General features: G+C 35.2%; 1 protein-coding gene across 7 annotated transcripts in view; it reads right to left on the bottom strand.

Annotated features, from left to right (window-relative positions):
- The window catches only part of PPP4R4 (protein phosphatase 4 regulatory subunit 4), a 63,479-nt gene that overhangs the window by 35,088 nt on the left and 11,942 nt on the right, over window positions 1-16,449 (bottom strand). For 6 of the 7 annotated variants that reach the window (XR_008209093.1, XM_052693632.1, XM_052693627.1 and 3 more), the window contains exons 3-5: window positions 5,313-5,415; window positions 1,739-1,886; window positions 704-777 (exon numbers count right to left, since the gene is read on the bottom strand). Coding sequence is in view for 6 of the 7 variants with exons in the window: in XM_052693632.1 (XP_052549592.1) it covers window positions 704-777; window positions 1,739-1,886; window positions 5,313-5,415 (325 nt within the window). In the remaining variant the exon portion in view is untranslated. Of the gene's footprint in view, window positions 1-703; window positions 778-1,738; window positions 1,887-3,022; window positions 3,137-5,312; window positions 5,416-16,449 lie in introns of those variants that run through there. The other variant, XM_052693631.1, reaches the window with a different exon arrangement.

The raw sequence follows: 16,449 nt of genomic DNA, 5'->3' as shown, positions 1-16,449 counted from the left end.
CTAAATAGATTAGTTGACTAAAGGGCAAACATGATCTATTTCCTTCCTCTTCCTAAAGATACACAAATGACAAATTAAGTGCTTGTAGGGCATTAGGTTTTTGGTACACCAAGAATAACTGAAGCACACAATGAAATGCATCTCTAGCATTCAGACCCATTCAGAAGAAATCCAGAATTTCTGTTCAACACACATAATGTAATACTATCCCATAAATCAGAACAGGATACATGAAAATATGTTACTAAAAATGCTAAGTGCAAGGGAAGTGTTACAAAACACACAAACTTTATCCTCTGAAGAATACTAAAACTTTTCAAGGTGATCTTCCTGTACTGCTTCAGCACATTCCCCTCTTGTATGTTCTGTAAGCACTACTGTTTTCACAGGCACAAAACTGCCACAAATCTTACCAGTGTGAATGAGATGGCAGGGAACTACAATCTTTTATTTGCAGTTAACATAAATGGGGAGAAAATTTTTCACCCTGAGAGGGTGGTGAGGTGCTGGCACAGGCTTCCCAGAGAAGCTGTGGATGCCATCCTGGAGGTGTTCAGAACCAGGTTGGATGGAGACCCAGGAAGTCTGATCTGGTGCCTGATTTAGCATCTGGCAACCCTGTCTGTGGCAGGGGGATTGGAACTAGATGATCTTTAAGGTCTCTTCCATCCCAAAAAATTCAACGATGCTACGATATTATTACCTCATGTCTGATAGTCTCCTTGGGTAAAGCTTCTATTACAGCAAGAAGAGTTTCTAGCCATGCGTTGCTGACACCTGTCAGAAAGAAATGAGCTATACTTCATGCTGTACACACAATGAATATAAGAACACACCCATCAATTTTACAAAATTACTTCTTGAAGAGATGATTGGAAAAGAAAAAAAAAAAAAAGTTTCTGGGGAGACCTCATTGTGACTTTCCAGTATCTAAAAGGGCCAACAGGAAAGCTGCGGAAGGACTGCAGAAGGACGTGACAAGGAGTAACAGTTTTAAAATAAAACTGGGTAGATTTAGATATGTGTGAAGGTGGTGAGGCACTGGAGTAGGTTGCTCAGAGGGATTGCAGATGCCCCATCCCTAGAGATGTTCAAGCCCAGATCAGGTGGGGCTTTGGGCCACCTGGTCTAGTGGAAGTGTCACTGCCCATGGCAGGGGGTTGGAACCAGATGGTATTTAAGGATCCTACCTACCCATGCCATTCCTTGACTCTATGATTAAGAAGTAAGATAGCTAAGAAGCAAATTCTGTTTGTATTCCTCTGCATTTTTAATTCTTAGAAGGGAAAATAATTATTCTGTTTTGAAAAGAAAATCCTCCTCATTCAAAACATAATCTTTTCTTATAAATCCTTCTAGGTTTATAAAAGGCCTTTTTTCTTTTGAATCCCAAAAATAGTGTCAAAGAAATTAAGAGAAATGTAATTATCACAGAAGAAACATCAACCCTTCTCTCACAATTGTCTCTTCCACAGAATTCTGCTACTTAGTAGAAGTTTGGACTCTGTAACAACTTTTAGATTTAGTCTTTCAAGTAAACTGTTTCTGATCATTTCAATCAGTAGCAACAATTACTTTTAAATATCAGTGTGTACATGGTCAGCACGCATAAGTATTTCATTTCATGCAAGTCTAGATATAAAGTTGCTTACTGCTTTACACAGTATTGTACTGTCACTAAGGAAACAAAACACACAAAAGTAATCAGTCACCATAAGCGCAGCTACACAGCCCTGACCTGCATCCCTGTGTTCCAAGTTCTGGAGAATGATGTGTAGGAAGGAGTGGGAGTATGTATGAATGGACACCGATTCATCTTGCAGTACAGTTAAAAATGAAACAGCAGCTGTTAACTGCATTTCCACTCCTGCAACATGCAGCACCTCCTGCATAATTAGAAATTATATCAATTTAGAACACAAGGCAGAATGCACTGAAAGAACACTAGAACTGAAAAACATTCATTTTAAGAATCAGTATGCAGGAACCTGAGTAAACTACAAAATTGGCTAAAAATTATTTTCTCTTAACAACAATTACTTGGAGATATTGTAATATCTGATACTACAAGAACCTTTTAAGAAAAATAAAGTTAATTAAAATATATTTTCTAACCTTCAATTTCATCAATACATAATAGTGGATTTTTCTACAACATAAACTGAGATGTAAGAACAGACCAGACAACAACCTCACTTCTGCTATTTGTGCATATGAATTATAAGAGATATTTCATTCATCCAGTGAGTAATGCTAACATAACAGAATGTAATTCAAATTTCATTCCTTGCCAGGCAACATGGAACACAAATGACTGTGTGTGCATATATTACACACACACATATATACATGTATACACACATATATATATATATACACACATATACATACCCACATACATATACACAGATAATAACATAGAGCAGGATGTACCAGAATATTTATGCAGGTAGCTTGGCACTACTAGCACTCAGCTTTAACATATGAGAAATAAGAAAACTATTGGATTGTCTTTAAAAGCGTCAGTTCCAAACACAGATAATATGAAAATATTATTAAATTTGCAGAATGAAACAAAAAGTAAATTTAAATTTAACATTTGTTTGCAAAGAGCTCGCAGGATTCATTCTAGGACATAGCATTTGTTGCAAGTATGAAGACATCTATTAGTTTCATGAAAACTCCATCTGTTTACTTCTCTTACTGTATCCTTCTGCCTCACAAGAAAATTAAATGCATTACTCTACTACTACAACATTACAACCATTTTACGAGTGATTTCAAGCTCTGTTGCAACTTAAAAGCCTGTATTTTCTATTCAGTACTCTATATAAAAATTTTTCTCATTTTTAATGTGCTAGAAATAAAGAGCTTTCTCAGGTCACATATTAAAAAATTCTGATACTCTTAGCTAAAGATTCAAGAAAACATCCTCTATGCACCTACGCATTACACAAGTGAATTATGCTGAGAACATACAGCTTGCAGAGATAATCTGAGAAATGATTAGTTGCTTGCTTACTTCAGAGTAGAACAAGAAAGTTTTCATTACACAAATGTCAACCAGTGTGCATGTGCAAATGTACAGCAAATGTGTAACTCATAGTTCATTACTTCTCAACAGCTTTGTTTTTTTCTGCAGGAAAAAAAGCAAAAACAACAACAACAAAAAACCCAACAGCCAAACACAAAACACAGCATTGTGGATCATCCTGATCTAAGTATGATAAAATATTTGCATTCAATAACCTTGGGAACCACACTCTTTTCTCCACAAACTCTCTGTCTTTGCTCCTCCATTGCTACTACTTCCACAGCCAAGAATAAGGAACTGTGGATTTTGTAATACAAATGTTGCTGAGCATACTATTTTGGTTTCCACTTGTTCAAAAACACTTCCAAAATGATCAAAAGAGCTACATGCATACTGTCGATGATAAGACTTCACTGCACATATATAACCAGATTATACAAATACTATTTGTAAGGTTTAAAGCTAAAGGAGCACTCCGATTTAGACCTTTTATATTAAAGGAACCATTATATTTCACTCTTCTCCCTCTGCCTCGAGACCACTAACTTAAGATTCATTTCATTTACCATCTAGAAAGGCATTCAGTTTACATTTAAGACACTGCATGATGAAAAACACATTGCTTTTCACAGTTAGTTGATTAAAGATTGATTATAGTTATTATTAACAATGACTCCTTCATTCACCATTTTTCTGTCTTCGGTTTCTAAATCTTATTTCTTCACACAGTGCTCTCAATAAAGTGTCCTTTATGGAGGAAGGTACTTTTTAAAAGTAATTAAGTACCTCCTGATCTGTATGCACTAAGATCTAATTCCCAGCATGCTGTTAGATATTCTCCAGGCCTGATCATATTTGGATTTTTTCCTCCATTCTTATATAAAAAACTATGAACTGAAAACTGTATTTCCATAATAGATATTTTATTAAAGAAAGAGGCAAAGACTACCATGCTTCCACATTGTTATTTTCTGTTCATATATGCAAGAATTATTTTGTTGCAGAATTGAACCAGAATTTTCATTTTCAACAGCTTTTTTTTTTTAAATCTCAACACTTATATTAATATTTTTCCTTTATATAAATGCATAAAAACAATAGTTTATTAACACTAAAGAAGCATAGCCTGAAAATGTCCTTGATGGAAAAACACAATATCTGACACAGTAAAAACAATAACACGCACTTTCTTCTGTTTCTTGTTACTGAAACTGTCTGTAATATTATGAACACAGTGCTTTGAAAACAATTTCTACAAGCAATCCATGTGATTTTCTATCTATTTTCCGCACATAGAGCGCACACATTCACCCAAATAGCTTCACACAAGCACAATGGTCTTTTGGCTGACAATCTATATAAATTAGAAACAGGCTTAAATCAAAATGGTCAGTTGTGTGAGACCTGGCCAGAGACTGCTCTAAAACAAAATGTTAACAGTACAAGTAGAAGACTGACAATATCCTGACAAAAGGAAAAGGATAAAGATAAATCAGCAATTTGCTGTTATCAAAATAAACTTTTAGATATTTTGATAGTCAAAAGTAATATACAGTCTTAGAATCACTGAAAAACACTCTAAAAAACACGCTAACATATTCAAAGTCTTAACTGCTAACACTGCCTTGTATAGCTATATATAGCAAATAGGAATTAACATCTGCTTCAGTAATGCAGTCTCATTTGATTGAAGCTGCTCCTAAAACCACATCTTAAATGCACTTTTTCATGTCTTCCATGCTACAGTAGAGACAGAGGAGAAACAGAGATCATTTTTTTCTTAAAATATGCCTTATACAAATAAATAGGTGTACGGAATTACTGTTTAACATTATATGGACAGCATGCATTTACCACAGCCAACAGTAGCTTACTAAAAATGGGGAGAGCAGCACATGAATCTTAGGGCAACTAAAAGCAAAGCATACTTTTCTGGATAGCAGGATGTTGGATGGAATGAGGTTGAGAACATAAAGTTGAACCAGTGCAACTGGCTGGGCCTCAGAAAGAGCTCTCAAAAAGCTGTCAAAGCATTGATAAATCTTCAGAACACGTAAACAGTATTACTTCTGCTTTCTTTTCCTGTACTAACACTTTTCAAAACAGATTCTACTATCTGCAATACTACTTAAGTTCAGTCAATTAATAGGGAAGATCTGATAGGCACAGATCTCCGAGCAAGTTTGCAATATAAGTACTAAGGACTTTTTGTTTTTTTTGCCTCTTTGAAGTACTGTTGGAAAAAGATACATTCAAGCCTCATTACACACAAACTTACTCGGATTTTTGGTAAAACTCGACGGAGTGTTTCTGCAGGATTCTGTCGCATCAGGACTGGAAGATTTGCCACCACGCTTGTTCCTTGGACATCCTGGCCAGAACTTACAAAAATACGTATACAGATTACTTTCTAAGACTATTGCAAGCTCACAACTTCTATTTAAAAAGAGAAAACAGCCCTCTGCCACCCTCCTTAGGTTATTCATATAATACATCAATTATTATCAAGCATTATCTTTTTTAGATAAATAGTAGAAAACAGCACTAAAAGCATCTCAATCATAAAAGCTGTAATGTATAATTTCTAATATGGAATGTAATAATTTTTAGCGTAGCTTTGGAAAAAAAAAGCATACAAAAACCTTGAAGATGTTTTTTTTAAAACTGGATGGCCGAGGCAGTGATTTTATGGAAGCTTCTCTTTTATACAGGTGACAAAGCATATGAAGAAAGAAGATACATGTTGTAACAGAAACCTACTCCTTTTGCATTTTTAAGGGAAATCAGATGTATGTTATCAAACTTGATTAACGAAGCATGCAAAAGCTTGACTAGATTACAGATCTTTTACATTTTTCCTTAACCTATGTCTCTGAATGGTATCCCATAGTTTAAAGAGGAACAAAAAGAGGAAAAATGAGAGAAGAAAACAAACAACAACAACAACATAAGGCAGATGGGAAGGAAACGGTAGGTAATGGTAGGTATAGGTATCAATGGAGAAAATGCACAAGATGAGAACAAAAACTACTCAAGCTGATATTTTTCCAAAATGGAATCCAAAAGAAACATGTTCAAATATAACTGGATACCAAAATTAACAATAAAACTTAATATCAGTACGTCCTTTCCCCTGCTTCAAGGGATAAAATCTGTTTTTCTAAACAAATTCAAATTTGTTCCAGCAGCTAAGAAGCTCTATTTTAAATATGCACACTACGCTCAACCATGCACACGTGAGCATTTTTCTTACAATGTAACATTACAATTAAGTGTACAATACAATTACAATTAAGTATACATACATTTTTAAAAAGGAAGTCAAAGTAAAGCTTCTTAAGAATATTTCTATATTCTTAGTATAGTACTCCCCATCTGATAGTCATTGCAGATGTCTTACTTGAACACATGAGCTTATCACTAGGTCTAAGCACACCAATTCATCACAATAAAGTAGATTTACACAATAGCCTTTTAGAGCTAAAAAATTAAAAATGGTTTTACACGTTGCACTAACGCTAAATAATCCTGAACATTTATATATTTCAAAAAACTGAGGGGAAATGATAGTTATTTATAGATACATTCAAGAAGGCGGATTTAAATCTGTTTTCTTAAGTGCATACAAACACGCTTTAAAAAACAAGGATTTTTGTATAACAAGCAAGAAGCAAATATAAAAGCTCTGCTTAAAATCAATCCAGACTAGCACACCCTAACAGAAGTATTTTATTCTCATTCAATCTCTGCAAGCTGGAAAGTAACATACACAACAGGCCCACTTCTGTGCTCAGTTACCATCCTGCAGACAGGAGTAACTATTGAACTCATCAACTCATCAACTGCAAACCATCACTGTGCGTAAGGAACCTAACCTTTGAAAACCTCGGCCCCAATAAAGACTTTCCATTCCAGATAGTGGGAATCATGCTATTGTCTTTAGGTCTCTTTTTTTTTTTTTTTTTTTTAAATGAAGTCTGTAAGTTAAAAACTTGTGATGAAATCATGCAAACTTCAGATTGTGGGTGTCTACCCCTAGGAAAATTTTTCTGTGAAGTCTGTGACCACATATGTTACTACAAAATATTAAGAACCAAGTTTGTCAACAGAAATTCAAAAACTTTCCTTTCTGGTAAATCCACCTATTTCACATTTTTATACATAATTCATCCCTCTTAGTTTATCAGAGATAATGTGTTCAGAAGAAAAGCTAACAAAGTTAAGGTCAGCAGATTCTGAGTTCCATGCCACTGATTTATCATGTGGTCTTAAAACCACCTTAACTCCAATACCTCAGTCTTGACCAGTTTCTCTTCCTTCGCTTTCCATTTTCTTCACAGCAGTAGCAGTCAATTTAAAATATTGTTTTCTACAACTTAGTATCATGTGAAGTTCCTCACTCTTCTCAACTATCATAAAGTTTTAGTAAAATATTTAAGAGGTACACTTAAACCCACAATTCCAGAACCTAGTCACAAAACTTTAATAAACAAAGTTCAATTGCTTGCAAATAGGACTAACTTCAGGTACATAATTTCAAGGTTCACATTTCACAGAGAACAAAAACAACTAACATTTCCTATATTTCTGGATATAGGTTCTTTCCCTCTTTCAATGTACCTCTTTTTGCTGTTGCTGCTATTGTTTATAAATATCTATTCTGAAGATATCTATATCTATCAGAATATCTATTCTGATATCTATAAGTATCTATTCTAACTGAAAAAAAAAGTTATCAGCAGTTTTGTTATTTTTAAATCTTCTGTTAAGACTACTATTGATTAATCAAAATTAAGCTAAGGGGTAAGGGGGTTTCCTTGAAAAAGTCCGAGGAGGCAGTTTTATGGCTTTTTTTTTTTTTTTTAAGTGTTGTCTGTAAACACAAAATGTTGACAAATTCTATCAGAGCAAAGTTAAAACAAAACCCTTATTAGCACCATTCAAAAACATTGATAATGAATAAAAGTACAGATTTTCAGACTGATTATAATATTAGCATACCTACAATTTTATTAGGAAACATGTACAAGGTCTCTCAATAAAAACATGTTTCTCGGTATCATCTAAACTCAGTGATAGAACAGTGTTGTGTCAGCCACTGAAAAGGGATTTAAATTTATAAATAATCTTTTCACAGCTTTCATTATTTTTGCATTATTCAAAATTTTGTTATTAAATATTTTAATTAAATGAATATTAAAGCCTTTCATATGCATGGTAGATTTCTCTGTATACTACACACTAATTCCAGCTAAGTTTTAAAGCAAAATTGGGACATCTAGGGCCCCCAAAGTGGAAAAGGGTCATGGGAGAGGAGGCCCACATCTTTCACTGCAGCTTGCAGTTTTAGCAAGGAAAAGATGCATACCTTCATATTATCCAGTAATAATATAAAAGGTCAAGATAACTTGATAATTTTCTGAATACTTCATTCAGTCTGTAACAAGGTAGAAGAAAATCCTAACCACTAAAAAAATACAACCAGTTTCATCAGTCAGAAATACAAAGAAAAGGGCAGTGTTCCCCTTTAAAACAGAAATGCTGAGCACTTGGTCTGCTGCCAATTAACAATGCGAAGCAGGAGGCATTTCAACACCTACACAGCCTGTAATTTTCCAACTGTGGAAGATTTTTCTTCTATTCCTACCAAAAAAAGCTGCACCATAGATTCCTTCTCCTTTAAGTGTTAAAGCATTTAGGATTAAAGAACTATTGCTAAACATTCAGATTAAGATATTTTTCTAATAATAAATACTAAACAGTTATTCTCTTCAGTCAAATACTATTATGCGGGTGCTATTCCTTTATTAACTGTGCTAATTATAGAACATTAACAGAGCCCTATACTTAGTAGCAATTTAGCTCAATCTTTTTTGTGCAAGGAAAAACCTTACAGATAATACAATTTAAATATGAAACTTCAGGAGTCATCTTCTGAGCTCATCCTACAGGAGGTCCCAGTGACTGTACAACGCTGGGAATTGTCATCCTGGGATGAAAACTCTCACACCTGAACACTCCCATTCTACGTCTCACTATCTCTGCAATGCCAGCTGACCACTGCAAGCCAGCAATATAAGAGCAACTCAACAAGGTTCATTAAAAACCTGGTATTTCTCAAGGGCAAAAGTAGCAGTGGCCCATCTCCCCTCAGCTCCTCCACTCATTCTTCCTTGTTTTTCTCCACCTACTTGCGTATAATGATGTTTACATCATCACCTTACAATTGGAGACCACTTTACAATTGGTATAAAATCCACTTAGAAATCCATTTTGAAACATACAAGGGATAAAAAGATGATTGAGAGAACCAACATGGCTTCATGAAAGGGAAATCGTGCCTGACCAACCTGACAGCTTCTACAACGAGACAACTGGCCCAGATGTTGGATGTCGTTTTAGCAAAACTTTTGACACCTGCTCTCATGGACATATTCATGGACAAACTGAGAGAAGTACAAGCAAGATAAATGGAAAATGCTTCAGGCTGAAAACTGGATGAACTATTGACCTGGCAAAGCAGTCAGCTGGAAGCCGGTCAGTGGAGGCTTACCCTGGGGGTACATGCTAGAGGCATTACTGGTTAGCATTTTTAGTAATGACCTGGATGATGCCACTGTGTGCACTCTCAGTTAGTATGCAGATGATATAAAACCAAGAGTGGCCAATATCCTGGAGAAATAGACCAACAAGGATCTCACAGAGTTCGACACTAGGAAAAGCAAGTCCCGCAGCTATGTAGGAACAACTCCATGACCAGTTCAGGCTAGGTGCTAGGCCTAGGAAGGACCCTGATGTCTGATGGATGCCACATTGATCATGACCCAGTAACTACACTTGTGGCAAAGAAAGCTTCAGCATCCTGGATGTATTATAAAGAACATTACCAACAGGCCAAGGAAAAAGATAATTGCTCTGAGTCTCATAGACAGACCGGAGCTGGTCCAGTGAAGGTCCACTAAAACAATTCAGAGATTACAGCATTTTATTGTTCTCAGTAATGAGTTCTCAGCCTAGTGACAGGACAAAAGGCAATGGACCTGAAATACAGAAAAATCCACTTCAACCTTAATACTAAAACATATATTAAAAAAAAAAGGCCTTTAACATCAGAGTTCTTTAAACATTGGAATGAGTTGCCAGGGCATACGGTGGAGTCTATCCTTAGATATGTTCAAACCCGGAGGTCATGACAATACCTTGAAAATATTACCCTAGTTCACCCTGCTTTGAGCTCCCCAAAGCTCTCTTCCAATCACAGAGAAAGGGCCTATGATTCTATTGATTCTACGACTATATACAGGTTACTTTTTTCCATCCATACAAGCAAATTTTCAGATTAGCTCCCAGTCAACAATAAGATTTCTTATCTTTCAAGTAAATACTTAAAGGCTTCAAATTTTCAACTTCAGCTTAATTTTAAAAACTGATTCTTTAAAATGAGAAAAAAAAAAATTAAAGAGTTTATGGATACTTAATTAGAAATACTTGTATCTGGAAAGGTAAAAAAAGACTACAGCTCCTTCTACAGCATGAACAAAAATTAGCCACTGAATGATCCCCAGGAGAATGTTACAGCAAGGGACCTTGAAAAAGAGAAAGATTTGCATCTTACTCCTTTGCTGGCTCTAGCCTGCAAAAACATACTGACAGGAGCAGAACACAATACTGTAGAGAGGACTGAAGTACAGCACTTGAACAGATTTTGTTTAGTGCTATTGCTTTGTAGTTCAGCAAAAATGACTTGCTGAATAGAGTTGAATCAAGCACTAAAATCTGTGCTTTGCATAATTTAGTTTTATAAAACTAGAAATTCTGATGCATAACTGCATGGGAATAATGCATCATGACATCATTTTCAGTGCAAAATTCCAAAAAGTTGTGTTGGTCCAAATCTACATTGGCTGGGGAAAAAAAAAAGTTTACCTACTTCGATAAGTGAGGCATTCAAATAACATGAAAACATTTTTCAGTCTTACTCTTAGTTTTCACAAAATGCATATACTTTAGGTGACTTTGAAAATATAAATCCAGTGCCTTCAATTTACTCACAGAACTTAGGTACCTAGAAATTCTGTTTTTTAAATTCCACCTGATACGGATCAGTACTACAAAATTTCTTCCTTGCCTCATATAGTAAAATTTAGAACCCAACCAGAAAAAATAAACAGACAAGATGCATTATCAGTCATTTGAAATAGAATGCCCAGAAGTTGGAGAGTAGTTAGAGGCATTCAAAACTCATCCAGACAAAGCCCTGAGCAACCTAATCTAACAATAAATTAGATTCAATTGGGAAGCTGGCACTGCTTTGGGCAAGCCATTTGAACAGATGACTTGCAGAGGTCCCTATCTCTATGCTGTGATTGATTAATTCACAGATAACCTCCTCCTCATAAAAAAGCTCAGTATCTGACATGATTTTGCCCTTTTCAAAATCCTTCAATAGCAATTGTACTTTCAGGATTTCTGTTCTCCAGTTCGGTGGTTGCCAAGGCAAACTAGAAATCCTGATAAATGTCTGTCAGTAATGTAAAAGGTGCTTGACCCATAAGACTTTCTTAGAGAATCTTCTTTGCATTTATTGCGAAGATTTTTATAGAGAAATTTTCTTATGCAAAAGAGGAGACACGGGCTTAAAACTGACTAAATTGCTTTTTAAGGAATACTCTTGCTAAGTAAACTAATGTTTACACAAGTTTGTTTTTTTTTTTTTTTTTTTTTTTTTCTCTAAATTTAAGGTTAATTTAAGACTTTGTTTCATTTTAAAGAAAAAAAAAAAGAAAAAAAATCCTGGGAACTAGAAAAAATGTCCTGATATTACGAATTCTCACAAGTGATTGTCTTTCAAGGTGAATCCTCTTTGGATAAAAGATAATCTAACATTTTCTTGAAGAATGCAATCCTTTCCTAACACTGCTCCAAGGCATATCTGAAATGCAGTAATTTTCCCCTTATTTCATGCTATCTACGCTTACGTTTCAAGCGTACTTCTGTAAGCATAAATTATATGAGTGTCTAAACATCTTTTTTTGACTTATTTAAGTGTATAATAAGCAGACCTACTTCCAAGGAAGGATTTGTCATTTTATTAAAATAACTCCCTTTAATAGCCTCAATTGAACAAAAGTTTAGAAGAATGAGTTGTAGAAATATTAACAGCTTTGAAATTACATACACATTTCAAGAGAAATTTTATAGACAATACAAGGGCTGTAAAAAAAACTGTATATTATCATCTAACATGCTGTAAGTGACAAATAAAAGTAACTGGAATCAAAACAAAAGTTTTATCTGATCACTGGAAATGTGAAGATATTAGGGATATATCTGATAACTATCTTTAAGAATATCATAGAATGGGCTAGGTTGGAGGGATCTTAAATATCATCTAGTTTTAACCCCCCTGCTGTGGGTTGGCTGCCCCCCACCAGGTCAGGCTGCCCAAGATCCCACCTAGTCTAGCCTTGAATACCTCCAGGAATGGGGTATCCACAGCTTCTCTGGGCATCCAGTGCCAGTGCCCCACTACCCCCTGAGTAAAGAATCTCCTCCTAACATCTAACCCCAAACTTCTCTTTTTCAGTTGAAAGTCATACCCCATTGTCCTATCACTGTCTACTCTCATAAAAAGTTGGTGTCCCTCCAGTTTTTAAGCTCCCTTTAAGTACTGGAAAGTCAAAATGAGGTCTCCTTGGAATTTTCTCCAAGGCGAACAAGCCCAACTCCCTCAACCTATCTTCATAGGACATTCTCTCATCATCGTGGCCTTCCTCTGCATCCAGTCCAACAATTTCACATTTTCCTTGTGTTGGGGACCCCAGGCCTAGACATTGTACTCCAGATGGAACCTCACATGGACAGAGCAGAGTGGGAGAGTTACCCCTTTCTCTGTGCTGGCCACCTATACTTTGATGCAGTTGGCCTTCAAAGGTAAAAGCCGTTGGTGGATCCTTTTCAAAAAATAGTGTAAGAACTAAAAAAAAACACTTCTAACTCATACACATATTTGCACAATTACAAATCTTTGCATTGTATCAGCTATTCTATGTGTCTTACGTGTTAAAATCCGATAGTGGAGCTCCTAAGTCACATTGCTGTGGGAAGCACGTAACAACCTCAGAACTAATTTAAATTGTTCTAGAAGCAAGTGGCCTTTTTCTGTAGAAGGCATGTTAACATTTGTGTACACCAGCCTTCACATTCAAGAAAACTAGGGATTATCCTAGTTGCAAGATTCTGGAAGAAAGATACAAACCAGACTGAACTACGCTCAACACTCTCCAAAGGACACTGTGCAAAGCAGCATCAAGAAGCTTTGCCCATCACCCACTCCGACCTTATGGCCAAATCAAACACAGAAAAAACTCGTATTATTAGGTTTCTATAAATTTGCTAAAAGTAATATGAATCTGAGAATATAACATTTAACTAATGCTCATTTTAAATGAAAATCAGAAGTCCTAGTAATATCCCAGTATGACCATCTCGTTACAACTGGCATCCTAACACTTTTCTATTAAAAAAATACAGTTTAAACAAAAAACATTGCATTTTCCAAAATCACCTTCTCAGTCTTCTACTTAGTAACTATGTGCCCAGCATAATTTTAGAGCAAATATGAATAAATTCTACATGCATGAAAAGAAATAAAAGAAGAAATTAATCCGATCATACTACATTATCCAAATATGCACCACTCCAGTTTATTCATTGCATCACCCATAGAGATAGCTATGTATTTATGGCATGGAAGAAATAAATGCCTCAAATGTCCTATCAAGTATTTAAGTCTTCTTAGAGTCTTCTTCAATTTATGAGTCATTTTATTGTGAGGCATCGTACACATCAGATCCAAAAGCTCCCACTTTTATCACTGTGTGTCTGTTTATCATGTATACTCATCCCTCCTCAACATAACACATTTCATATTTTATCACTTCTACATTGTTTTTTCATAGCAGCACTAATCTGACTCTTGTGGAAGTAGATAAGAATCTTGTCATAAATATTTAAATGTACAAACAATTTAGTGACTGATCTAACAGAAGATATCACTTCCCTTAACCTCATCCCTCACTGTAAATCTCTTTGAACTTTATTTAAAAATCTGACTACGCTATACTAACTCATACCATTAGGAAAAGCATATCACAGGTTAGGAAAGCTAATGCTAATGGTCTGTTTATCTGCATTGCTTCATTAAAAAGCAGAGTAAGAATAAGCCAGAATAACAAACTTAGTTGACACATCAGACGCTTTAACTTAGATAAATTGAACGTGAAACGTATTTTGTATGCAAGTTGACTATCTAATTCTGAAATGGCACAGTAAATTGAACCAAGAAGGAAATGAAGGAGACAAGAAGGAGACAACGCTGAAAGAGTCAGTGAATGAATGAAAAGCCACAAGAAAAAAAAATGAAAATGGTACAGTCCTACTGAATTCAAGGGTTTGAAGCTATTTCTTACAGCATTTTCACATGTAACCAAGACAGATATATCTAGAGAAATATTATAGGTAAAGGTACATATAATAAGCAGAGTTTCTGTTTCAGTTAGAAAAATATGGTAGTAAAATTGTGAGCACTGAAAAAAAAAAAAAAAAGCATGTGAAATTTTAGAAACTCTTCTGAAGCTTCAGCTATAGAGGCAGTTCTTTTTTCCTCACAGCCAAACAGCTCAGAATGACTGAATGATGTCAAACTGATAACACTAAATTTTTACCAACTTATTGATATCATAGTCAAAGAGTCTAGTGACCCTTTAAAAAAAAAAAAATCATTAGAAAACAAAACGCAGAACAACAAACTGAACCCTGACATAAGCTATAAGCTAGCTTGTAAAATGCTGGTAAGACTTGCTTTTTCTGTCTCTATTATTCAAATATTTCAAATAGTATTGGACATCTATTGCAGACCAAAACAGCTATGTACATAAGCAATAGAAGTCAAACAGCTGACTGTAGCACTGTTCCCTCATCCATCAGCAGCAACCACAGATCAAAGGCAACTTCCAAGAGGAACATGCAAATACCTAAAAATCACTTCAATTTAAGCTGTTGCCAATTCACAGTCAAACGAAGAAGTGGTCTACTTGATTCATGTTCTCTGAGGAAAGTAGGGCAAAATTCACCTCCTTAATTAAAATGAAGAAAGAATCATGTCTCTTAGAAACATAAAAGATTTCTTCCACTGATGGCATACAGCTTGGACTTGGACAGATAACCAAAGCATATAATTCAGGAAACATGATAAACAAAATGAAGCAATTATAGGTCCTGCAAATTTCCATGTCTTTTGCAGAATAATTTCAAACAGTAAATTCAAATATATATTATTATATACACACAGATAATTCATATGTATTTACATTCTTCTTAAAAATCATTAAGTGCACAGCATCAGAATATCCTTCCCTCTACTCAAGGAGGTTTTGGTAATTATAATCCCAGGCCTGTCTTAATAATGTTCTCTACCTTCAAAATCACTACAACAATTATAAATAGATTCTTGTTAGACTATTTTTCCCCCTTCAGATGATTATATTTAAAATTATTTCTAATAGTACAATTATCCCAAAAAGTGTTTGACATTCTGCAATGGAATGAATAAATAAAGCATTTTCCAGTAATTCCACCCACATTTCCTAAAATTAGCTCAGAATCATCTCTGAAGAAAATAATGTATTTCCCTTTCAATGCATTTCAAATATACTGAACTGCAAAGATCCTTCAAAGTATATCAGTTTTAACCACCAGAATGCCTAGCATATCTATATACTATGCTATCATCAGTATCCTTCCATGGAAGTAAAAGTAACGCAGAAAAGGAAAATTGCAGTAAAAGGCAAGCACTGATGCAACACATTTTTTCCTCCTTTGATTGGATGATGGCAAAGAAAAAGAAAAATGAGATGCATGAAATTGCAAAGAAAGGAATGGCACTGGGGGGGAAGGATGAGAGGTGGGGCAGAAATCAGTATGTTTCTGTATGGTTTTTTTTTTTCTGTATGTTGGACTCAAAAAGAAGGAGCAACAGAATGAAAAAGTACTTATTATTAGAGTCCTTTGCTAAAATTACACAAAGCAAGAAATAATTTTTAAAAAGGCATCCTCCTCCTCATTTAATCAAGAAGATAAAGTACTGGAAAAGGAACTACTTAAAGTCTTCAGAATTAGCAATAAAATAAATAAGATTCAAAGATCTTGGTATCTATTTTATTTATCTTACTTCTCTATAACATTGATTTAAAACAGGTGAGACAGTTCCAGTGATCAATGTGAAAGCATAGAATCACAGAGTGGCTTGGGCTGGAAGGGACCTGAAAGCCCACTCAGCCCTAGCCTGCTGCTGGGGGCTCGTTGCCCCCCACCAGACCAGGCTGCCCAGTGCTCCATCCAACCTACCCTTGAAT

Source organism: Tympanuchus pallidicinctus, unplaced genomic scaffold, assembly GCF_026119805.1.
Source record: "Tympanuchus pallidicinctus isolate F22 unplaced genomic scaffold, pur_lepc_1.0 scaffold3, whole genome shotgun sequence".
In the NCBI taxonomy this organism is placed as follows: domain Eukaryota; kingdom Metazoa; phylum Chordata; class Aves; order Galliformes; family Phasianidae; genus Tympanuchus; species Tympanuchus pallidicinctus.
The sequence above is the reverse complement of the archived record's forward strand: the minus strand, read 5'-3'. Positions and strand labels throughout refer to the sequence as shown.